This window comes from Oncorhynchus keta, chromosome 22 (genome assembly GCF_023373465.1).
Source record: "Oncorhynchus keta strain PuntledgeMale-10-30-2019 chromosome 22, Oket_V2, whole genome shotgun sequence".
Taxonomy (NCBI): domain Eukaryota; kingdom Metazoa; phylum Chordata; class Actinopteri; order Salmoniformes; family Salmonidae; genus Oncorhynchus; species Oncorhynchus keta.
In genome coordinates this window covers 23,529,810-23,555,522 of record NC_068442.1, presented here as the reverse complement: position 1 = coordinate 23,555,522, position 25,713 = coordinate 23,529,810, and the positions used below count along the sequence as shown (strand labels likewise).

At 41.8% G+C, this 25,713-nt stretch overlaps 2 protein-coding genes across 3 annotated transcripts; one reads left to right on the top strand and one right to left on the bottom strand.

The window, feature by feature from the left end:
- Positions 1–805: 805 nt before the first annotated feature.
- Positions 806–8,683, top strand: si:dkey-30c15.2 (uncharacterized protein LOC558938 homolog). Its single transcript, XM_035798506.2, has 13 exons — positions 806–1,203; positions 1,350–1,446; positions 1,656–1,699; positions 3,031–3,094; positions 3,949–4,083; positions 4,675–4,770; positions 4,861–4,910; positions 5,028–5,147; positions 5,279–5,324; positions 5,419–5,490; positions 5,649–5,799; positions 6,201–6,274; positions 6,641–8,683. The coding sequence occupies exons 2-13, from the start codon at positions 1,411–1,413 to the stop codon at positions 6,797–6,799; spliced, it is 1,047 nt and encodes a 348-aa protein (XP_035654399.2). The 5' UTR covers positions 806–1,203; positions 1,350–1,410; the 3' UTR covers positions 6,800–8,683.
- Positions 8,684–12,517: 3,834 nt separating this feature from the next.
- On the bottom strand, positions 12,518–25,418 carry neto2b (neuropilin (NRP) and tolloid (TLL)-like 2b). 2 transcript variants are annotated; one of them, XM_035798495.2, is made up of 12 exons: positions 24,934–25,418; positions 24,430–24,486; positions 22,535–22,675; positions 22,036–22,284; positions 21,451–21,498; positions 21,158–21,285; positions 20,902–21,003; positions 20,508–20,634; positions 17,065–17,178; positions 16,720–16,850; positions 16,442–16,534; positions 12,518–15,793 (listed from the first exon to the last, which is right to left on the bottom strand). In XM_035798495.2, exons 1-12 carry the CDS (start codon positions 24,941–24,943, stop codon positions 15,341–15,343), a joined length of 1,653 nt encoding a protein of 550 aa, XP_035654388.1. In that variant the 5' UTR covers positions 24,944–25,418; the 3' UTR covers positions 12,518–15,340. The 2 variants fall into 2 exon arrangements, with proteins under 2 accessions (XP_035654388.1, XP_035654389.1); XM_035798496.2 differs by lacking the exon at positions 24,430–24,486.
- Positions 25,419–25,713: the final 295 nt, after the last annotated feature.

Below are 25,713 nucleotides of genomic sequence, written 5' to 3'. Positions count from 1 at the left end.
TCCATACAGGAATGGTTTGTGGAGATCGGTGTGGAAGAACTTGACTGGCCTGCACAGAGCCCTGACCTCAACCCCATCGAATACCTTTGAGATTAATTTGAATGCAGACTCCCAACATCAGTGCCCAACCTCACTAATGCTCTTGTGACTGAATGGAAGCAAGTCCCCACAGCAATGTTCCAACATCTAGTGGAAAGCCTTCAAAGAGTGGAGGCTGTTATAGCAGCAAAGGGGGGACAAACTCCATATTATTGTCCATGATTTTGGAACGAGATGTTCGACAAGCAGGTGTCCACATACTTTTGGTCAAGTAGTGTATATAATTCATCATTGGTTTTTAAATTTTGAAGTGTGAGGGATGTCATGTGTTTGTTTCTGCAATGGGCAGGGACCAATGTCACACATAATAGAGATTGTTTGAATTTGCACGCACGACGTGCACACACACGACAGCTGTAAAGCACACCAGACTAACTGAGGATATTCTGTGCAATAGTTGTGCAAAACATGAGACTTCTGTGTTATCAGGAGTGTGCTGCCCCAATCAATCCATCACATTTATTTTATAAAGCACTTTTTACATCCGCAGTTATCACAAAGTGCTTATACAGATACACAGACTAAAACAAGATCAAGCAATCTGGAAGCACAGTGGATTGGAAAAACTCCCTAAAAAGGCTGGAACCTAGGAAGAAACCGAGAGGAACCAGGCTCTGAGGGGTGGCCAGTTCTTATCTGGCTGTGCTGGTGGAGATTATAGCATACATGGCCATTAAGGATTGTTCTACAAGATGTTGAAATGTTCATAGATGGCCAGCATGGTCAAATAATAATCACAGTGGTTATAGAGCGTGTAACAGACACCTAGGGCTGCTAACCTAGTATCACAGTCTACTATCACAGTCTACTATCACAGAGAAACGTGTTAACCGGGTATTTAGAGTAAACAATGTTTTTACTGCATTTTAGTATTTCTCCTCCTTTCTCCTGTATTTGTGTGTCCCATAAAGAAATAACTTCAATGGCCCCATATTCTGGATTCTCCAGGTTATGCAAGGATGCATTTCCCACTCTGGCCTTTTCTAAAAATCTCCAAACCTGTATGAGTCATGGTTCATTGACAGGCAAAAGAAAGCCATGCACGGCATTCCCGAGGGGACATTCCTTCACCTGTCCCATGCCGTGGGACTTTTCATTGTGCAGGTAAGTGGACACGTGACAGACAGGTCCAAGGTGCAGATATCTTTGTGCCATGGGCGGGGCCGTCTGTTAATAACCCACTCAGATTTATGGAAAGAATCATATCTTTTGTGCTGTGGACCACATGGATAACGCGTTCTTTATTTCAGGCTAAGGACGGGTGCGCTTTGAATAACTTTGCCAAGGTGGCAATTGTGCGGCTCATTCACTATGGATCCTTCGAATGGAACTTTAAGTAACGACCAGGTATGAAATATTTTTTTACTGATTAGTGCAAGTAAATTGATGTGTATCCTAAACCTATTTACATTTTAGGTATAGCTATAGGCCTAGTGGATCCGTACAGAGGTCCATACAGAGCTGCATTGGTGCTATAAACCCAGGCTCAGTCTGTTTTATATAGTAGGCTATTTTAATACACTATTGAATTGATTTTATGTTCTTCCTTTATTTAGATCACTGGTCTCTCGACTGTGTACCTAGTATCTCTGTCTTTAAGGTAAGCACATCTGACTTCAAACACCCTTATGCTATCTGTGACACATGGATGTAAAGTGTTGCATTCATGTTGGCTAGGATTTGAGGACATTTAGGTCTAGCTGTTTCTACATTAATCTGCTCTTAAGTGTAGTGAAAATAACTTTACCTATGTGTTTTCAAATCAAACCAATTTAAAGTAGGTTAGTCTAGAACATATTTTAGTTTGTTGCTGTTGAAAATGCAGACTGGCAAGCTACACCACTGAGAAGTTGACTTCACGTGTCAAGTCATAATAACACGTTTGGCCTCCCATCTTTCCAGATTCATATTTCTTCAGTGTTGCCAGTCAGACCAGTTGAGCAACCTGACATGCATGTTAATACTGCAATGCTGAATGTATCCTAACTCGTCATAGCCTGGGCCCATAGAAAAATATAAAGCACTATGTTTCTATGTCTAACCATAGCTCGTTACACCACTACCATAGTGCAATTTAAGCCTGCATAGCAGATGAGGAGTTTGTTGCTTGGCTGCAAAGAACCGCTTGATTTGTTACGTTTATTTTGGGTCAAGTTTTATACACGTAATTTTTGAGGCTACCTTGTTCTTTTTCTTGACTTCTTATATTTGAATGTATGTAGCCTATATCTGATTGCAGAGGAATTGAGATGAGTGGGTGATTTTTGAGTTGTTAGCCTCCCATTTCAGCACCTACTCGGCTGGACAGCTCCCCCTTTTTACTAAATAACCTCAACCAAGCCCCCTCCACAGTGTGTGTGTGTGTGTGTGTGTGTGTGTGTGTGTGTGTGTGTGTGTGTGTGTGTGTGTGTGTGTGTGGTGTGTGTGTGTGTGTGTGTGTGTGTGTGTGTGTGTGTGTGTGTGTGTGTGTGCGTTTGGTTTTACTATCCTTGTGGGGCCCAGAAGTCCTCACATGGATAGCAAAACAAGGACAATTCTGACAAGTGCGGACATTTTGCTGGTCCCCGCAAGTAAAAAGGCTATTTTAGGCGTAAGGTTGATGTTTAGGGTTAAAATTTGGATTAGGGGTTAAGGTTAAGGGTTAGGGTTAAGGGTTGGGAATCAATTGTTTGGTCCCCACAATGATAGTAAAACAAATGTGTGTGTGTGTGTGTGTGTGTGTGTGTGTGTGTGTGTGTGTGTGTGTGTGTGTGTGTGTGTGTGTGTGTGTGTGTGTGTGTGTGTGTGTGTGTGTGTGTGTGTGTGTGTGTGTGTGTGTGTGTGTGTGTCCATCACAACCTTTGAACATGCTGAATGAAATGATTGAATGTTATGTAATAGTGCTATAATTTTATACAATCAGTATTGAGGTATTTTACTTTCTGCGTACAGCTTGATTGGGAGTTTTTCAGTGCTGGTGGTTTCCATCGCAAGGAGGAGGCACTTACAAGAACAGGTGGGTGGATGAGAAGAGAATGTGTGTGTGTGTGTGTGTGTGTGTGTGTGTGTGTGTGTGTGTGTGTGTGTGTGTGTGTGTGTGTGTGTGTGTGTGTGTGTGTGTGTGTGTGTGTGTGTGTGTGTGTGTGCGTGTGCGTGCATTTGTGTGTGTTCATGCTTGTGTGTGTGTGCTTATGTGTACCTGTGTGTGTGTGTGTGTGAGTGTGATAATGCAACTTAGTTATTGTAAAAATGATTTCCAAGGCGGTGTCTTGGCTAAATATCTGTCTACCAGGTTCACTCAGGATGTAACTACCTGAACATTGCAGGTAGAATAGTCATGAATAGAGCTGACATGATTCCTTACTCTAAATGTTTTTTCTACAAAACACAATCATTATGTTTCCTGAAACGTTGTGGCCAGCTGAACGTGGCCCAGGCTACTCCCTCTCTGTCTGCCTGTGTCTATACTCCCTCATTGAGGCAGAACTATAGGACTGTGTGCTCTATCAACTCCAGCTAAAGTCAGAAGAATATTCTAGTAGGGTCACAAAGGCTGGCTGGACAAAGGGACAATAATAGCTGAACTATAGAACAGGGAACGAACAGTACCAGTACAAACTATTTACTGAGTGTCCATGGAGTCTAAACATACAATAACCCATCCAGAGCACTGTCAGAAATGTTGGTGATGGGACCAATGTGACCCTTGACACGGTCTTACAGACGCTGTAACACCACGGCTATGAATGATATCAAGTCTATTCCCACTTACCTCAAGCACATTAGACAGGCTATATTCTGTGGCCGTTGATGTACAATGTTGCTGTCATTTTCTCTTAGTTTTGCTAACACACGCCTGTGTCTCTCTAGGTGAATCCCCTGGTCCAGCTGGCTGTAGCTGATCTGTTGGCAGCAGCCACCTTGATGTTCACCAACGCAATGAATGAGACCGACAGCTTCACCGACAGTGTGTTAATCTGTAAACACCTACTGCCTCTGTCACTGGTGAGCCAGCCTACTGTGGTTCTTATTTGCAGGGATAGTGCACGATAACAATCCTCAACTTAGAATGAACGTTCTGTAGATACAATCGAGTTCAATTTTGTACGTGGTCTCCTTAAAAAACACTCTACAGCTTTGAGACGCACTACAGATCTATGAATTACTTGAAATGTGGTTCATACAAAGACTAGAATGGTATAGGTAAGGCATAGATACTGTACATAGTCTGTCTTTGAGTGCTTCAGCGCGAGTGATCCAACTTTAAAAGCATTTTAGTTCATGTTTGTTTAGACTTCACATTCACATACCAGCAGATGAATGTGCAGGACAGACAGAACATAACCTGTGTTATGTCATGGAGCATGACATTATGCTCTGTCGTTTATAGAGACAGAGTGTGAAGAAGCAGTACATCTGGGGTGGAGGAACTGTTCTAACCTGTGTTATGTCATGGAGCATGACATTATGCTCTGTCGTTTATAGAGACAGAGTGCGCTTCCTGTTCTCAACACTTTACTGTGTGTTTTCTGTCTATACATTTAACTCTGTGTGGGTGTGTTTATGTGTGTATGGTGTGTGTGTTCTCTGTTCCAGACATTTTACTGTGTGTCGTTTCTGCTGGTGATAGTGTATGCCTGGGAGTCAAAGCAAGCTGTCGAGAGATGGAGGGAGAGACCAAGAGAGGAAGAGGTGAGGTCCCAACCCTCCACCAAGGGCACACACACACACCTCAACTTTGTTTGATTCATTCTAAAATCAAATATCTCTCTCTCCCCCCAGTCCCAGTGTAGACGAAGGGTGGTGGTTTTGCCTGTAAATACACTTGTGTGGTGAGTCACTATTTAATTTCCAACTAAAAACATTCCTGGATTTAACCAAACTGATCTGCGTAGTGTCTTAAAAGCAGCATATGTCCCTAACTGTTTGTGTGTGCGATGCCCCAACAGGTTTACGCCGTTGGTGATGTACTTTGCGTACACAATGTCTTTAGTCCTGACCACAGTGGACTTGGTACCAGCCGGACACGGGACAGCAAACAACAGTGAAGTTAGCACATACTGCACCAGGTGTGTGTGTCTTTGTCAAGATTTGTCTTATGACACGAATGAGAGAAAATGTAGATACTCTTGCGAAACAAATCGAATGAATGAAATGGATTCCTTATCTCACGTCTCTCTGTGATTGTGTTTCCTCCTAGCTGTATCCTCTTCTTGCATGTCTGGAGTGACCACTGCTCAGATATTGTGAGTAAATACCTGGTTCCACACCTGGGTTGTATCTGTGTGTTTATGAAGGGACTAGAGAGCATATTGAATGAGACCTTGTTTTGTTTTTTAGGAACAGATCCATGACATGTTCATGCGAGGCTTCCTCTTCTTCAGTGTGATACTAGTGTTGGTGTGCTGCACAGTAAGTACCAGACATCTTCACTAGTCTAGCATACAACACACAATACAGTTACCATATCAACATGGGTTAATTTACAGTAGTTTAAGTAGTTTACAACCAATGTAATGAAGAAGGATGATCATGAAAATGATGAGTGATGATGTACTGTACCTGTGCAGGTGGTTTACTACAAGGTGGACAGCTTGTATCGCAGGTACGATGAGGGACTATTTCCTGTGGAGGGAGATGCACGTTCAAGGAAAAGACTGAGGGGTGTGTTCTCCACTGTTCGCTACATGATTGTGGTTATCATCTTCTGCTGGACGCCAGGTACACGAAGTCATCCCAACACACACACACACACACACACACACACACACACACACACACACACACACACACACACACACACACACACACACACACACACACACACACACACACACACACACACACACACACACACACACACACACACACACACACACACACACACACACATCATAGGAGGCTGGTGGGAGGAGCTATAAGAGGACGGGCTCATTGTAATGACTGGAACGGAATCAATGGAAGTGTACCAAACAAATATAACACATGGAAAAGTGTGTTTTACTCCATTCCAGCCATTACAATGAGCCTGTCCTCCGATAGCTCCTTCCACCAGCCTCCTCTGATACACACACACATTGTCTGCGTGTATCTCCAACCTCCTATTTTTTTTCTCTCCCCAGCTCTTCTTCTGGTTGTCCTGTCTGTGATGCCAGACATACCTAAAGAGAAGCTCTTCCCCCTCTATGTTATACAGGTCAGTATTTCTATACAACTATCTCACTGCTGACTGCAGACATACATAGCCCTAACAAGATGCCATCACCCAGAATTAATTTCCCTTTCCCCTACCTAGAGAGCGTTCTTTAACTATGTCAGATTAATAATGACACTAGATAAGCACCCATAATGCTTTATCCTTACCCACTGGGCACAGATGTAAATCAAAACTAGACATTGAACTGACATTGATTTGGTTGAGTTGTCAACTAACGTGAATTCAATGTGAAATACACAAAAAAACATCAACGTGTCATTGGATTTAGGCAAAAAATTGTGTGAAAATAAACACAGATTTTTTTTGGTTGGGTACCCACTATACTCCATCTTGGTGTCGTTGCAGGCGGTGACGGTGTCGCTGCAGGGCTGTCTGAACAGTGTAGTCTACGCCTGGAGACGACCAAACTTCAGAGACGCTGTGCTTGGAGAGAGGATGCCCCTGCTCAGCCAAGACGCCCCCCTGTCCTTCTTCGATGAATCACTGAGGGGGCCGCCAGAGTGACGGAAGAGGAAGCGAGACATTCCACTAGTTAGTTTTTTCTGGTTCATATACAGTCAATAAACTAAACAGACCAAACCCAGCTACTAATGCAATGGTGCTATGGGAGAGCCACCCCCTTAAGCAGAAAGGAACTGACCATTTTTGGTCAATGGTAAACGGCCTGAGTGGGACATCTCATCTATCCACCATTTTTGGGGGCGCCCTTGAAGCCTGACCTCTAGCACTTAACCCCGACTCGAGAGATGCTGCTGGTGGAATTCTCCCTCTGGCCCAGATCTAGAAAGAGTTTTCCCTGCTCAAGTACTAACCTTCACCACTAAGGAAAGAGATTCAACACTGGCCTTAGATCCGTTTCTAGGGATAACTTCATTCCTCTGGAGCCAAGACAATGGAGTTTACGATGTACTTATTTTACTGTTATTTATTCTGAAAAGAATCTTCAATGCTTTCATATTCCTTTTTTAGTACGGTGTCCTTTCTGTAAGAAGGGTTGATAAGGTGATTATTATGATGAGTTGTAGAGCCAGGTGGGCCGGAGAATAATAGAAGTCAACAGGATATGACAATGATTCTCATTTGATTAATTAATTGATTAATATGGTTTACAAAGCACTTCCTTAAGGGTTGGGGGATCCCTTTCCCAAATTCCAATAGATAGCTAGAGTTACTACGGTAGGAATTGTCTACAACATAGCAAACAATGTAACTAGCAAGCATAGCAAGTTATCATTTGTACACATTCACAGGCTTTTGTATCAGGTTGTAAGTGACTCTGGATAAGAACGTCTAATAAATGACAAACATGTCAATGTAAATATAGTATCACCCTGAACAAACTGAAGAAAGACCAGGGGTATGTTTTTTTATTCTATCATTTGACATCAATGATCCCTTGATTTTGGGGGGGAATTTAGCACATTTCAGGTCTGCTGAGCGCAAACTTGAATGTTGTGAAAATTCTGTCCATCTTCCAGCATGCATTTACTGTGAACACTGAGGCTGTACTCGCTTTAAGTTACAGTTTTAACAGTGGCCAAGTAGGCTACTGTTGCTATTTGATCATAATGTAGGCCTACCAGAGTGGCCTACCATGAAAAACAATGGAGAAAATGCATCCCATAATGCATGGAAATAGCTGTTCTATCATTCAGCCTACAGTAGCAGCCAATGTGTGGTTCTCAGCGTAGGCCTACATTCCGTGAGACTTTTGAAAAAAACCATGCAGGGCTTGACATTAACCTGTTTATCCACTTGTCCTTCAGACAAGGTGACTGAAAATGTTGTTGTGTTGTTTAATTCAAGAAACCAACTCAAATGCATTATTATTCTTATACCATTATTACAGAGAATCAGACAAATTGTGCTACCCTCTATTGGCTACTACGCTTATTCATGCCTGTCTCAAATTACAACACTGCCCCTTTAAGACAAAAAAGCTCTTTATTTGACGAGCTTTTCAGAGATTTCTAGAAATGTTGACATGTTGTGCTCTTGTAGGAAGGAATCACTCTCCTATTGCTGACTGCACATTATCTATAACTGGGCTAATAACTCAATTTGTCACAATTGCCACAGTAAAGGGAAACGTTGATAGTGTTAACTAACAGGGAAAACTCTAGAAAGTTGAGTGAAGTTCAATCTCCTGCTTCTATCTGTGGGCTGATGTTTCTTCTGTGCTCTGCAAGGCAGAGAGGAATACTGTTTGACATGTGTATAAAAGTTTTAAAAAATACGAATGTGAGTCATTTTGCATTTATTTGTTGACCAGTACTTTATTATATTTTGGCAAGTATACCTTCTTTTGTGGTCAGTAAAATCCCAGGAGAACTTTTCCTAACATGTTGTTATGATGTTTTATTTGTACAATAAATGCATTCTTACCCAGTCCCATTCTAGTGATATTCTCCTCATCTCTTTTATGGTAAGCTAAGGAAAAAATGGTTTAGTCCTATGGTGACCTTGTATCATAATGACTTCAGACATCGGAGTGCTGAGTCAAGTGGTGACCTATATGAGATAGGATTTTGTGCTGTGTCAGGCCTAGTCAGTGTGTGACTGACTATACATGTGAAAGTGTGTGATGAGAGACATGAAAGTTTAAAAGATTAAGGTCACGCACCTTGCTTCGATTCAGCCAGAAGACCATTAGTGAGGTGAAGATGTTGGGCGGTTCCCTATTACTCGCAGTCGGCATTCCAATTCATCCCAAAGGTGTACGATGGGGTTGAGGTCAGGGCTCTGTGTAGGCCAGTCAAGTTCTTCCACACCGATCTCGACACACCATGTCTGTATGGACCTCACTTTATGCAAGGGAGCATTGTCATGCTGAAACAGGAAAGGGCCTTTCACAAACTGTTGCCACAAAGTTGGAAGCACAGAATTGTCTAGAATGTCATTGTATACTGTAGCATTAAGATTTCCTTTCACTGGAACTAAGGTGCCTAGCCCTAACTGTGAAAAACAGCCCAATACCATTATCCCTCCTCCACCAAAATGTATAGTTTGCACTATGCATTGGGGCAGATAACATTCTCCTGGCATCCTCCAAACCCAGATTTGTTTGTCGGACTGCCCGATGGTGAAGCATGATTTATCACACCAGAGAAGTCCAATTGTGGCGAGCTTTACAACACTCCAGCCGGGAGCTGGCTAGAAACTGCGACTCAGTTCAGGGCAGGGTACTGGGCAGAGGCCGGCTAGTGGTGACTATTTAATCGTCTGATGGCATTGAGATAGAAGCTGTTTTTCAGTCTCTCGGTCCCAGCTTTGATGGACCTGTCCTAACCCCCTCATGGGTCCATGGCTCGGGTGGCTGAGGTCCTTGATGATCTTCTTGGCCTTCCTGTGACACCGGGTGCTGACCGCACCACCCTCTGAAAAGCTCTGCGGTTGCGGACGGTGCAATTGTCGTACCAGGCGGTGATACAGCCCGACAGGATGCTCTCAATGGTGCATCTGTAGAAGTTTGTGAGGGTCTTAAGGGCCAAGCCTACCCCCCCCCACCCCATTATCATAAGTACCACATACACCCCTTCCCTCACAACCTCTCTCCTCAATCACTCTGCCCCACCCTATCCCTCCTAATATAAACACCTCCCTGCAGACACAACAGTGGTTCAGGTCGAGAGGTCACTCTATATTGACACTAAACCACTGTTAATGGTTAGCCAGAGAGACCCAGGGCAGGTACTATATGACGTTTTAGTGGTTGATCAGGACAAGGTGTTATATAACACATAATTTGACTACTAGGTTACCTACACAAAGAGATATACAGACTCAGTCTGTGGAAAATGGAAAGTTTCATAGTAGGTCTTTGTGTTTATCTACTTTACCTTGGTACACACTCGCTGAAGTCAGAAGGTCAGTGTTGTCATTTTATTTGACATGGCAAGGTACACTTTCTAAGGACACATTTTGTTTCCCAAATCCCTTATAGCGCTAAGATCATTGGTTGAATATTGACATTCAAAGTATTGTGAACCTCAGCTCCAAGGTCAAGCAAGCCTGACAGAAAACTCTTAGGAAGGCCCATATTATGCCATCTTGGGTGATGGAACCCAAATCCTCAATCCCGCATCTGAACTCCTGCCATTTGGAAGGCTCCTCTGCTGCCCCCATTGTAAGAGTAACAGGAGGAAATGTTTTTTGCTGTAGCCATTAGACTGGTCAATGAACTAAGAAAAACCTGAGATCTGCCCTGCACCAGCGAAGCACTTAACCCAGACATTAAACACATAATGTATTGTTTGAACTTTCTATAAAATAAAATAGCATTCTTTACAGTTATTATACAATATTGAAGTATATTCTCCATGGAAATCCAACAAAACATTTTTGCATGGAGACCAAATGTATGGAAATGGAGATTAATTTGCGTTATTGATAACATATCATAAAGTCAACAGTCATACACATTGGAGCCCAAGACAGAAAGACCCGGACGCTCTGGGAGAGAGTCGTAGCTTTTCCTGATAACATCTCGACAGCGATAAAAACTATTTTATTGTGTTGACATTCTTCTTTTCTCTATTTTCACCTCAATGTTTAAATGCCAATTGTCCACCTCTTCTCTGTTTATTTACTGCTAAAAGTAATCCATGTAACAATTGAGCTGTACTTTAGATTTCTTAGATAGCTATTTCAATTCTGCTCTCTCTCACTAACTTTAGAGCTATGGAGTCGAGACAATTTATCTACAAGTTGATTGGTAAGTCTCATCATTATTTTATTTTCACAAACAGTGACTTGACCTCCACTATTTCGTCTGTCGGATTGCTCGATGGTGAAGCGTGATTCATCACTCCAGAGAACACATTTCCACTACTCTAGAGTCCAATGGCGGTGAGCTTTACACCACCCCAGCCGATGCTTGGCATTGCACGTTGGGATCTTAGGCTTGTGTGTGGCTGCACGGCCATGGAAACCCATTTCATGAAGCTCCTGATGAACAGTTCTTGTGCTGACATTGCTTCCAGAGGCAGTTTGGAACTTGGTAGTGAGTGTTGCAAGCGTGGCAGACAATTTTTATGCGCTGCGTGCAGTAGTCTGCTTCAGCACTCAGCGGTCCTGTTCTGTGAACTTGTGTGGCCTACCATCTCGCGGCTGAGCCGTTGTTGCTCCTAGATGTTTCCACTTCACAATAACAGCACTTACAGTTGATCAGGGCAGCCCTAGCAGGGCAGAAATTTGACGAACTGACTATGCTACGTTGAAAATGACTGAGCTCTTCAGTAAGGCCATTGTACTGGCAGTGTTTGTCTATGGAGATTGCATGGCTATGTGCTCGATTTTATACACCTGTCAGTAATAGGTGTTGCTGAAATAGTCGAATCCACTAATTTGAAGGGGTGTCCGTATACTTTTGTAAATATAGTGTATATAGTAAAGTTGCAATAGCCACTATGACTTACAGTGGGGAGAACAAGCATTTGATACACTGACGATTTTGAAAGTTTTCCTACTTACAAAGCATGTAGAGGTCTGTCATTTTTATCATGCTTTGTAAGTAGGGAAGACCTGCAAAATCGGCAGTGTATCAAATGCTTGTTCTCCCCACTGTATGTTCACGCTTTTGGAGATATGAGACTTGCTATATGTTGTATGTTATAATAGGCCAGTGGACTATTGCAGCTGTGAACTTTGAATTGAGCTTTACTTAATCAAATAACCCCTCTTCCTCCTGTTTCAAATAACTAATCTCCAATACTGTTATTTCATGCTGTGTCTGAAACTGAAATCTATGAATGTTTTAACATCTGTACTTCCTGTATGTGTTTGTACTTCCTGTGTGTGTCTCTGGCCCACAGGTGCTGAGACAGAGGTGAAAAGAGTGAATTCCTACAGCACCGACAGAGACAAAAAGCCAAAAAGCCATAGTTAGGTCCTGTGCCTTTTCACTTTTCAGCAGGCTGTACTCTGATTTGAGATCAGTGCACAGTTGCGTGCTTAACTTTTCTGGCGTTGACATGGATCATCTATGCCAAAGTTCTAGTTGCAAGTGATTATGTTATCTGTGAATCAGGTCATTAGTGAATACTGTGTATGCTTTTTAAATAAAGTGAGTTATACTATTTTAATTATTAATTACATCAATAGATTAAGCCAGTAGAAGTTAATTGTATTTTTTGTTAATGGAGAAACTCATTGTTGAGGAATGTGTTTGCTTCTTAAATTGCTAAAAAAAAAATGTGTTTGCTTGTCATATTGTATGTTTTTATTACATTGTATGCTTGAATTTTGTACACTGTATCAATTGTGTTCATGCAGGGCTCCCTTGAAAAAGAGACCTTGGTCTCAATGGGACTCTCTGCTAAAATAAAGGTTAAATAAATGTAATAAAAAATAAAACACAATTTAGATATTTCTAAAGACTTTAGTCCCAAATTATTATTTTTGCACATTAAAGAAATCACTCAATGAATGATGTAGCAGCCCAAAGTTGACCAGTGCAATTAGCCTACTTTCATTGAACTATATGTCATAAGATAAAGAAATAAAATGCCCTGGCAATAAAACACTATGGGTCATTCTTTCATACCATATCTATGGAACGAAAGATCAAACATAGCAAATGTTAGAGCATTAATACAATATGAGTGACCTACATAGAGCAGTAATCAACACGTAATGACAAAGCCATCCTCTTTCATGGAGAATAAGTTGGATGTGAGCCGCCAGACCCAAGGCTTCACATTTGTTAAACCTTCATCTACTCTGTTTTCCAAACCAAGTCTGACTCAAATGGGTCACATACCATCAGTAATGACATATCTCATTGTCCTCATACCATGCAGGTACAAGTGTGTGTGTGTGTGTGTGTGTGTGTGTGTGTGTGTGTGTGTGTGTGTGTGTGTGTGTGTGTGCGTGCGTGCGTGCGTGCGTGCGTGCGTGCGTGCGTGCGTGCGTGCGTGCGTGCTTGCGACAGAGAGAGATAGTTCACAGTCCTGCTGGAAGTGAATTATTTTCTGGTTAATGTGTCTTAATATGCTGTAACTTAGATGGGAGGACCTGTGTTTTATTCCCAGGCTTATATCAGTCCTTAGTAGTCATATATCATTGTCTTACCAAACTTAGTTGAGGTAGGTAATGCTCTTATTGTAGCTCTGCATAACTAAATAACTCGAATGTAAATACATTTTTGCTTGTATATTTCATGCATTCAATTGGGGGAGGTTAAAAATGGAAGTAAATGGTATCTACATCAATATCCTAAATACTGACCATCTATTCTAAAACTCCCCCACATGATTGGAGAAGTAATCTCAGCCAACCAACCACTGCCGATAGGGTGGTTCTGACAAGCTACAGTGAGCTCCAAAAGTATTGGGACAGTGACACGTTTTTTGTTATTTTGGCTCTGTACTCCAGCACTTTGGATTTGAAATGATACAATCACTATAAGAACAGAATATATTTCTAAACACTTTTACGTTCATGTGCATGCTACGATGATTACGGCTAATCTGAATGAATCGTGAATAATGATGTGAGAAAGTTACAGACACAAAAATTATACCCCCCCCAAATGCAAACATCCCCTATTATTGTAATAGGGTTAGCATGTCTTGGGGGTATGATATTTGTGCATCTGTAACATCATTATTCACGATTAATTAAGTATTATCCGTAATCATGGTAGCATCTACATTAATGTTGAAGTGTTTAGAAACATATTCTATTCTTATTTACAATAAAAGTGACTCCAACATGATACAATACATTATTTACCGTTAATTTCTGTTGGGCACAAAAATATCTGAAACACAACCAAGACAAACAGCAAATGCATCCAACAAGTTTGTAGAGCTGCTAGGAATATGGGACCAAATACTCAACTTTTGATTACTTTAATACACATATAAGTGAATTTGTCCCAATACTTTTGGTCCACTAAAATGTGGGTCCTATGTTCAAAAAGTGCTGTAATTTCTAAACGGTTCACCCGATATTGATGAAAATACCCTCAAATTAAAACGGACAGTCTGCACTTTAACCTTGCAGTCATTGTACCATTTCAAATCCAAAGTGCTGGAGTACAGAGCCCAAACAACAAAAAATGTGTCACTGTCCCAATACTTTTGGCGCTCTCTGTATACAGTATGTATATTGTTTGTACATTTGGTTGTTTATTGGTTGTATATTGCTTGGTTGTATTAGTCAGGGTTTCAAGAGGGGCTTTCTTGCCTGCGTAGTGGTGTGACAGACCATTACAGGAAGCCTCATAAAACCATGCTGTCTCAGCAGAGAGAGGGGTGGGTGTTGGAGTGTTCAACCGAAACCATGGCCAACTCACTCTGATCCTCATCTACCACAGCCACATGGTTCAGTCACCAACTCACCCCAGTCACCAAGAGACACATTCTTTAATAGATTCAATAACAAAAGCAAATCAATCAAAACAAAACAACAACACAATGATACAAGGCATCCTTCATCATTATCATCCAGTGCTAACCGTAACACAATTCTCCATCAACTATCCTCTCTAAAACTATTAATACAAAATCAACAAATGGAGAGAAAAAAGCTTTAGGGAAAAAATACACAGTGAGGTATGTCATGAAATAAATAAGAACTTTACACTATATGGCCTGTCTCCGGCCTTGGAACAGTATTTGTTAAAGGAGGCCCACTTTAAGGACACACTCCATAAATTCTCTTTTCCCTGTGGCAAAAACATGAAATACAAACATAATTAACTTAAAACATAACATCAGTGTGTTCCTGTTCCTCTTCGTTTTTGGTTGTCATACTTGTGGTTTGCATACCAGATTGTCACCTTCAGAAAAGTGTCAGGGTGCACTTTTTAACGGTGATCGAAGTTACAGATGATGCCTTTAACTCGTAGATCCAGTGCAACAGGATAGTCGGAGTTTCAGAGATACCAGAGAGAGTGTCTAGGTTAGGGGTTGGGCCCCAATCTATTTTCCTTCATAGTAAATGTGTCAAGCGATACTGATTGTTTTTCTATCACAAATGTTCTCTCCTTCCTCCACCACATCCTCCTTTCTGTCCCCTTCCTCCTTTCCTCATTCTCTCTCAGAAGTCCATGGACATCGATCTCTGCTGAGACATCTCACAGATGGATCTCATGCTCATCCCTCTGCGTACATACACATCACACTTCCCTCCTTCCACCTCCTCTTCTTCCTCCTCTTCCATCACCCTATCCTCCCTCCCCCTTACCCGGTCCACCAGGCCCTCGCCTCCCACCAGTCCTACCTGTTTCATACTAGGCCAGCTCTTCTTCCTCAGGCTGCTGTTGACGCCTCTCAGAGAGGGTAGGGAGCCTGGCTGACCCTGGGTGAACTCGCACCGGAAGGGAGGAAGCTCCATGGATCCTATGCCCACAGAGGAAGCACGTCGGCTGGGGTTGGCGGAGGCCTGGGAGCCACAGTGGTGCTCATGGATGCAGCGGGAAGTGCTGGAGGAACGTCTCAGAGCGTTGAGAGACTGGAGTTCTTCTGGTAGGTCTATGTCCGTAGACAACTCCTTAGGATGACAAAGATAATGATAACCATCTTCATACAGTGATCATCGTCATCATCCTCCTTACCACCGTCATCATCATCATCACTACTTTATAAACTAAGTGAAGTAAAGCAAAGTAAAATACAAGATTAAAACATCAGTAGCATAATAAACTACACTGAACAAAAATATAAACCCAACATGTAGCTGAAATAAAAAATCCAAGAAATGTTCCAAAAGTACAAAAAGCTTATTTCTCTCAAATTTTGTGCACACATTTGTTTAACTTCCTATTAGTGAGCATTTCTCCTTTGCCAATATAATCTGTCAAGAAGCTGATTAAACAGCATGATCATTGAAATTGGTATGCCGACTGCAGGAATGTCCACCAGAGCTTTTGAGGAGGAGTAATTCTTTAATTAAAGCCCTTTTGTGGGGAAAAACAAATTCTTATTGGCAGAGCCTGGCTCCCCAGTGGGTGGGCCAGTGCCCTTGCAGGCCCACCCGTGGCTGCACCCCTGCCCAGTCATGAAATCCATAGATGTAATTTATTTAAATTGTCTGATTTCTTTATATGAACTGTAACTCAGAAAAATTGTTGACATTTTTGCATGTTGCGTTTTATATTTTGGTTTGGTATATATCATTAAGTCTTGATGTTAAACCCACCTTCTCTCTGAGTGAGAAGAGTTCGTAGTGCGGAGGTTCAAACACTTCCTTGAAGTCCGCTCGATTGAAAAGGGCACTCTTCCGCGCCACCACCTGTTAACATACAAGGGATAGGATCCCACAAGCGGGATAGACGCCTTATTTCTCTCGACGACCCAGACCCATGCCACTCGAAGAATAGTAAAGTGCTTCATTTTACGAATTTTGTTCATTCACACACAGACGATTGACTGTCAAACATCATTTGTAATATTTGTCAACATTTGGTTGCTACACACCTTCTTGCGTGGCTGTTTGACCTGCACCAGTATGGAGATGACGAGGAGGAGGAGGACGAGTCCTGTAGACACACCTATAATTGTCCCATGGGTCTTAGTAATGTGATGGAATATACCTTTTGGCTTCTTCTCTACAGAGAGACAGAGAACGAGAGACTTAGGGTTCCAAAATTCCGGTAACTTTTGCAAAGTTCTTAGAAAACCTGGTGGGAGGATTCTGGATTTCCTGCTCATTCCCTACTGATTCTGGGAATCGTCCAACAAAAATGTGTTTTTCCTCTTGATGTGAAATATGAAGACGATATTATGAAAATATAACACAGTATAACATAACATGTGTCTCACCTTTACAGTTGCTCTCGTCCCAGGGAAAGACACAGTTCTGCACCCCGTTACACACCAGAGAGTTGTTGATGCACATGCTACTGTGACAGAAAAACATGTCACCTGAACACGGGGCTGCAACACACACACACACACACACACACACGCACACAGCACACACACACAAATCATTTTTTATTTATTCGATATGATGAATAAGCACAGTTATGCTACACTGCATGAACAAAAGTATGTGGACACCTGCTTGTCGAACATCTAATTCCAAAATCATGGGCATTCAAGTTCTTCCACACTGATCTCGACAAACCATTTCAGCATGGACCTCGCTTTGTGCACAGGGGCATTGTCTGTCATGCTGAAACAGGAAAGGGCTTTCCCCAAGCTGTTGCCACAAAGGAACTGGAACTAAGGTGCCTAGCCCGGACCATGAAAAACAGCCCCAGACCATTATTCCTCCTCCACCAAACTTTACAGTTGGCACTATGGATTGGGACAGGTATAGTTCTCCTGTTCTCCTGCCATCCGCCAAACCCAGATGGTTGAGTGTGATTCATCACTCCAGAACGTGTTTCCACTGCTCCAGAGTCCAATGGGGGCAAGAGTTACACCACTCCAGACAATGCTTGGCATAGCAGATGATCTTAGGCTTGTGTGTGGCTGCTTGGCCACGGAAACCCATTTCATGAAACTCTTAATGAACAGTTCTTGTGCCGACGTTGCTTCCAACGGCGGTTTGGAACTCGGTAGTGAGTGTTGCAACCGAGGACAGGCAATTTTTATGCACTACGTGCTTCAGCACCAAGAAGTCCCGTTCTGTGAGCTTGTGTGGTCTACCACTTCGTGGCTGAGCAGTTGTTGCTTCTAGACATTTTCACTTCACAATAACACTCGACCGGGGCAGGTCTAGCAGGGCATACATTTTACGAACTGACTTGTTGGAAAGGTGGCATCCTATGACGGTGCCACATTGAAAGTCCCTGAGCTCTCCAGAAAGGCCATTTTACTGCCAATGTTTGTCTATGGAGATTGCATGGCTTTGTGCTCGATTTTATACAAATGTCAGCAATGGGTGTGGCTGAAATAGTCGAATCCACTCATTTGAAGGGGTGTCCACATACTCTTGTATATATAGTGTATGTAAACCTATAGCATAAGAGAAAAACAAATCTGAAACAGCTATGTGAAGTCTCAGCTACAAGAGGATACAATTATGTTACAGTTTTTTATACTCGCTTTGGTGCTATTTTCACAAGTATGTGGTGAATTTGTAATGCCCCCTATTGCATGTTCAGAAAGTTTGATTGGGCATTAGTTGGGGTTTCACACATCTTTCAACACTGAGTCATTCATGCAAAATCATTCATCAGTGATTCATGCAAATGTTTTCTGTGAAATACCATGAGAACAATTCATTCAGTCACCAATACATCAGATAATGATAGGCTCACCATTTAGTTATTTTAACTACCATTAAAGCCAATAGCAAAAAATACAAGATACACATTGCAAAACTGTCATTTTTGTAGTGCTGAAGGGAACCATGTAGTAGATGGTAAATATATTCCATATAGTATTGGTTATAATTTGACATGCACCATACAGTACATATAGTACATAGGACAAATCATCAGAAATAGGGGTGTTGTTAAACAGTTGGCTACTTTATATTTTATATTTTGTATTTTTATTTAACCTTTATTTAACTAGGCAAGTCAGTTAAGAACAAATTCTTATTTCACAATGACGGCTACGGTAAAAACACGGTTTGTAAGCCCTTTCTGCCAGTGGAGGCTGCTGAGGGGAGGATGGCTCATAATAATGTCCAGAACGGAGTAAATGGAATGGTGTCACATTTATTTTGGTTCTCATGGGTTTTTATATCATTCCATTTACTCCATACCATTACACTATATTCCAGCCATTATTTGGGGCTGCCCTCTCTTCAGCAGCCTCCACTGATTTCTACTCAATGGAACATTGTACAAGATCACCTTTTCTACATGACTTGTCAACTAATACAGTATCACCTGTTTCTCAGCTTACAGTGTATCAATGAAATTCAGATAATGAGTGGAATATATTGTTATCCAACCCAGGTATTTCAGCAGTTCATTTTATACTACACTATAATTACAAATGGTAACACATAGTGGAAAAAGTCACTATGTGTTACCATTTGTAATTATAGTGTAGTATAAAATGCACTGCTGAAATACCTGGGTTGTAGTATAACAATATATTCCACTCAGTATCTGAATTTCATTGATACACCTGAGTCACATCCATATATAATTTGGTTTAACCTTCAAACATAAATTGATGTCAAATTGATACATTTATGAGGTAGAAATATAGAATTTGACAGTGTTCAGCAGTTATCAAACTATATACGTTAACTAGGCACTACATCATTTTGGCTCAGTAGTTACCCGTTTTGAGTAGTTTGATAAAGTGATAATTAATTGTATTGTTAACAAATTACAAGATAATTATATCAAAAGTGAATATTGAATTTTGAAAAGCAGATACTTAGATTGAATATGTATCTACATAGAAAGAGTGATTTGGTGCAGTGAACAAGTGACTTTGTGAATCTTTTTGTTGTACTCAGTCAGTTGAAAATGTCCTTAGAGTTTTGAAACATCAGCCATTTCGATGATCTGTTTTGATTTTTGTGCTTAAGAGTTGTGAAAATGTACCACATACTTGCAAACAAATCACAAAAGTGATTTAAACAAAAATAAGTATGAGCAATAGAAATACAGGAGAGGTACAAAGAGGTAAAGTGAGAGAGACACAGCAGATAAGGATGAGATGAAAGAGGGAAAGGGGAAGCGTAAGACAGATTCAGGGAACAAGTGAGCCTGTGAGGGAGAGGTAGAAAGAGTGATAGAGAGGTAAAGTGAGTGGGTGATGGACTCATGGTAGGCCAAACAGGTGAAGAAAGGGGTGAAGAGAAAGACAGAAAGAGCGTGATGGACTCATGGTAGGCCAAACAGGTGAAGAAAGGAGTGAAGAGAAAGACAGAAAGAACATGATGGACTCATGGTAGGCCAAACAGGTGAAGAAAGGGGTGAAGAGAAAGACAGAAAGAGCGTGAAGAGAAAAGACAGAAAGAACGTGATGGACTCATGGTAGGCCAAACAGGTGAAGAAAGGAGTGAAGAGAAAGACAGAAAGAACGTGATGGACTCATGGTAGGCCAAACAGGTGAAGAAAGGAGTGAAGAGAAAGACAGAAAGAACGTGATGGACTCATGGTAGGCCAAACAGGTGAAGAAAGGAGTGAAGAGAAAGACAGAAAGAACGTGATGGACTCATGGTAGGCCAAACAGGTGAAGAAAGGAGTGAAGAGAAAGACAGAAAGAGCGTGATGGACTCATGGTAGGCCAAACAGGTGAAGAAAGGAGTGAAGAGAAAGACAGAAAGAACGTGATGGACTCACGGTCTGCGAAAGACGTGAAGAGCATCCGAAAGCGGCTGAGTCTGCTGCCTTCGTCGGCCCACATCCTGACCACGCCCACCCCGTTGTCAAGCATTACGTCAGTGGCCACGGTACTGCAGAACTTGGCCTGCAGCGACCGTGATGTCACAGTAAATAAACAATTCATTAAAACGATAAAACACGATGATATGACAAACTAAAAGTATGACAACAATAAACTCACTATCACATGTATCACTGCACCAGCTTTATTCCGATAAATAGTTCATGTTGATTAGTGCTAACTCTCCTCTAGTTTTATTATGAATGTGTACAATGTGGGAATGATATGTATTACTGCATAGTAGTGATGGAGCGAGTGAGTCAGTGAAGGAGTTCTCATTCCAACTCCTACCTTGAGGTCCTCTATGGCACTGCTGCCGTCGTACACAGCCACAAAGTTCTTCTTACACTCGTTCGAATTCTCCAGCTGATACTCCAGAAACCGCAGGTAGATCTGACCAAGAAAAAAGGGAGAGAGAAACAGATGGATGGAGGGAGGGGAGGGAGTTGTTAAAGAGGGGAGATATAGATATTTAGATATAGATTGTTAGATATAGATATAGATATAGATATTTAGAGTTGAGACATGTCATTGAGGTGTAATAGACCTTGAAGTTGGGCGGAGCTCGTATGGTCCAGATACAGTCGACCGCCTGGTCAGGTTTGACTTTGTCCTCCTCCTCCACCTGACCGGACCGGATCATACCATCAGCTCCACTTAGCTCAAACTGACAGTCTGAACGATAGGGGGGAGGGGGGAGGAGAGAGAGGGAAAGACAGGGAGAAAGAGAGGTGATAGGGTGGGATGAAGAAACACATATGATCTTGTTAAATCAAGTTAAATAAAGTGTTGTATTATTGTTATCTAGTTGAAGAAGTGGTTAAAGTGTTGAGGAATTACCTGGAATGGGATTTAATATTCCTCCCACGTGGAGGTGAAACTCTGGGTCTGAACATAATAAAAAAGCTGAGGTCAATGTTTGCTCCTAAGATGTGTTACCTACAGTAAAGTGCTAACTGTGGTTGAGGTAAATGATGTACTGGACCCTGATGACTAGATGTGTTATGTTGGATTGAGTTAGCCACTCCCTGCAGTGAAAGTGTGTGTTGGGGTTCATTAGCTGTATTTCAGGTAAATTACCTGCGGTAAAGGTAAGTATAGAAGTGTATTGCCTGTGTAAAAGGTGTGTTGTGGTTCATTAGCTGTGGTTCAGGTAAATTACCTGCGGTAAAGGTAAGTATAGAAGTGTATTACCTGTGTAAAAGGTGTGTTGTGGTTCATTAGCTGTGGTTCAGGTAAATTACTTGTGGTAAAGGTAAGTATAGAAGTGTATTACCTGTAGAAGTGTATTACCTGTGTAAAAGATGTGTTGTGGTTCATTATCTGTGGTTCAGGTAAATTACTTGCGGTAAAGATAAGTATAGAAGTGTATTACCTGTGTAAAGTGTGTGTTGTGGTTCATTAGCTGTGGCTTAGGTAAATTACCTGCGGTAAAGGTGTACTGGACCCTGAAGCCCAGTCCCTCCAGCTCCTCATCACTAGAGAAGCGGATCCAGATGAACCGTCCGCTGGAGAGCACCAGGCCTGGGCTGGAGGAGCCACAGAAGCGGTTGATCAGAGGAGAGAAACTGAACGGACCATCTCTCACCTCGATGTGGTCAAAACGACACTCAAAGGATGGCTCAATGTAAAAGATGTCATCAAACAGAAGCTCAATCCTCTGACGGGGCAGGGCTGGGAGGGGAAGGAGAGTAGGTGTCACTATTTGGCCAAGGTAAAAAGGCGATCTGTGTCAAAATATGTAAGAGTTTTAATCCATGTGTGTGTGTGTGTGTGTGTGTGTGTGTGTGTGTGTGTGTGTGTGTGTGTGTGTGTGTGTGTGTGTGTGTGTGTGTGTGTGTGTGTGTGTGTGTGTGTGTGTGTGTGTGTGTGTGTGTGTGTATGTGCGTGCGTGCACGTGCGTGTGTATGCGTGTGTGTGTTACCTTCCAGTATGTAGAGGCACTCCTTGTTGGGAGGGTAGATTTTAGGGTAGTTTGGAGAGCTGAACTGCCCCCCGTTGATGTTTCTGATCCAGGTGCCACACTGCCGGGCATTCTGGGAAATCTTACCCACATTCTGAGAGTCTATGGATGCCATGGAAAAAACAATCACACACCACACACCAGGAAGTATTTATTAGTACAGTGATGTCACCGATATTATTCAGGTGTAGAAACAGCTTGATTATGAGGGTACTTCTATATAATGGGGTACTTCTATATAATGGGGATGACTCCAAAAGCACTGTCTTAGTTTGATTTCCAAACTTGAAATTAACACACATGAATTAACGTATGTATTCCTTGAAAGACATCACATACTCAACCGATCACAACTGAGTTTCTGTGACATTTATAAAATGTGACAGATATAAAATATACTGAACAAAAATATAAACGCAACATGCAACAATTTCAAAGAATTTACTGAGTTACAGTTCATATACGAAATCAGTCAATTTAAATAAATTCATTAGGTCCTAATCTATGAATTCCACATGAATGGGGATACAGATATGTATTTATTGGCCACAGATAGCTTTAAAAAAATAGGCCTCGCGGTCTCGTCATGGTATTTTTGTGCATTCAAATTGCCATTGATAAAAAGCAATTGTGTTCGTTGTTCGTAGCTTATGCCTACCCATACCATAACCCCACCGCAACCATGGGGCACTCTGTTCACAACGTTGACATCAACAAACCGCTCGTCCACACACCGCTATACACGTGGTCTGCGGTTGTGAGGCTGGTTGGACGTACTGCCAAAATCTCTAAAACGACGTTATGTCAAAGAAATGAACATTACATTATTTGCAACAGCTCAGGTGGACATTCCTGTAGTCAGCAGACTAATTGCACGCTCCCTCAAAACTTGAGACATCTGTGGAATTGTGTTATGTGACATAACTGCACATTTCAGAGTGGCCTTTCATTGTCCCTAGCACAAGGTGCACCTGTATAATGATCATGCTGTTTAATCAGCTTCTTGATATGCCACACCTGTCAGGTGGATGGATTATGTTGGCAGATAAAAAAATGCTCACTAACAGGGATGTAAACACATTTGTGCCTGTGAGAGAAATTGCAAGATTATGTTATAATACTTCTGTTGCATCAAATGGTTGTTTTATTCGACAGAATAGAGTATTCATATAGCTTTTGTGTGTGTGTGTTCTACTGAGGATGGGCCTCTGGGAGATAACACTGACAGAGAAGATTTACGATGTCTTTGGGTGATAAAACCTAAAGAGCATTCCAGAGCATGAGTTTATGTTTTTGTTCTTTATGGTACCAGGGAGACATGGCTCCAGTATGGAGTTGGGGGGCCAGACACTGGTCTCTATACAATGACAACTGTTGACACAGCAGATACTGTCTGCTATGTATTATAGGTATCTTTCATACAAATCGTAACCTTGTGACCCATTCTATACATCTGTTCGTCATGTAGGTTGAAAGGGGTGTATCTTTCCTATGAAAGATCTCAGTAGCCTTTGTGTTGCCGCTCTCAACGGATCATTAGAAACGGTGATTCATCGACAAGCCATTGCTATTGCAAAGCTCTCACTATTAAAGATTTAGTTTAAGTATAACTCTGACTTGTGTGATAAGTTTGTCTCTCCTCATTTGATAGTAAAGAAATGAACCACCACATGCCCAAAATTTGTGAGAAATAAGATTTTTGTGCACATGGAACATTTCTGGGATATTTTATTTCAGCTCATGAAACAAGGGACCAACACTTTACATGTTGTATTTATATTTTTGTTCAGTGAATTAGAACAAACATTCACCCTAAATAGAACACATTTCTGCCATACAAATGAGATCACACCCACCTTTGGTTTTCTGTGCCAATGCAAAGCCTTCCTCTATCAGAAAGAGAGTTACCCAGACTGGATGGGGGTTGAATAGGGCATAGAGAGTAAATCAGGAGAGAGAGAGAGAAAGAGAGAGTTTGAGGGATAAAAAATAAAAAGACACTCTGAAACGCGAGGACCATCAGCGGCACAGCTGCTACTGGTGTTTTACAGAGTGTGTGTGGAAAGAGACAGCGCACTGAGGGAGCTGACACTTCAGCATCACTGGGTCGCTTGCGCACTGAATCACCCGGTTTTGTACCACGAGCTGATGTGGGCATCATGCGCCTCTGACTAATGTCTGTCAACTGAGCATCCATCCATTGCTGATGAAAATGAAATGGAAATGGATACACAAACGCATGCAGGCGCGCGCGCAAACACAACACACACGCAAACAGAGGCTGACCAGCAAAACAACCACACCAAGAAAGAGGCTGACAAGACAGTTGGCACACACACCCACACCCAGTCTAAACTCACATATGTACATCTCCTCCTCCGCTCAGTTTCCTCACAGGATGGCTTGCTAGGCTACAAAGCTTTTCTTCGTTCCTTGCTTTCTTCCTTTAATACCCGCCTCCTTTACGCTTATCGGGTAAAACGTTATAATCGACTTTTACAAACCAAAACTTTCCTCGTAGAATGCAATTGACACTACATCGCCGCTGATAAGACACTGCTACGTGATTTTGTTAAAAGCTCTAAATATAGACATATACAATGTAATTGATCAACGACTCCGAATCCCTGTCATCTCAAATAATGAAAAAAAATTAACGCAAATCATCATTATCCAAAACTGGCTACTTGTTCAATAAAAATCCCACGAAGTGATGAAGTCCCTGTAATATTGCTTCTTTATGTAGATGGGTATAGCCTTGTTTTGAGAAACATGAAACTAAAAGTTCTGTTTAATTTGTAGGTTCAGCCATTCAGAGAGAGACTCTCTCTCTCTCTCTCTCTCTCTCTCGGAACTAGCTGGCTGCGGCCCTTTTTAAAGATTGGACACTGCTGGCGCAGGCACCGCAGTCGCTCATCGCGCATGCACCCCTCCCCTCCCCCCTCCATAACTCCATTTACTCCTTCGTTTTTTTCGAGCGTTTGATAACCAACTTTCGTTATTTTTTATTTGATTGTTTAATGACCAAATAATCATGTTTTCAATTGTTTTTGTTTCAGCAGTGTCTATCTGTCTGTTTTTCTCTCTGACACACAAGCACACGCACACATACACGCACGCACGCACACACGCACGCACAC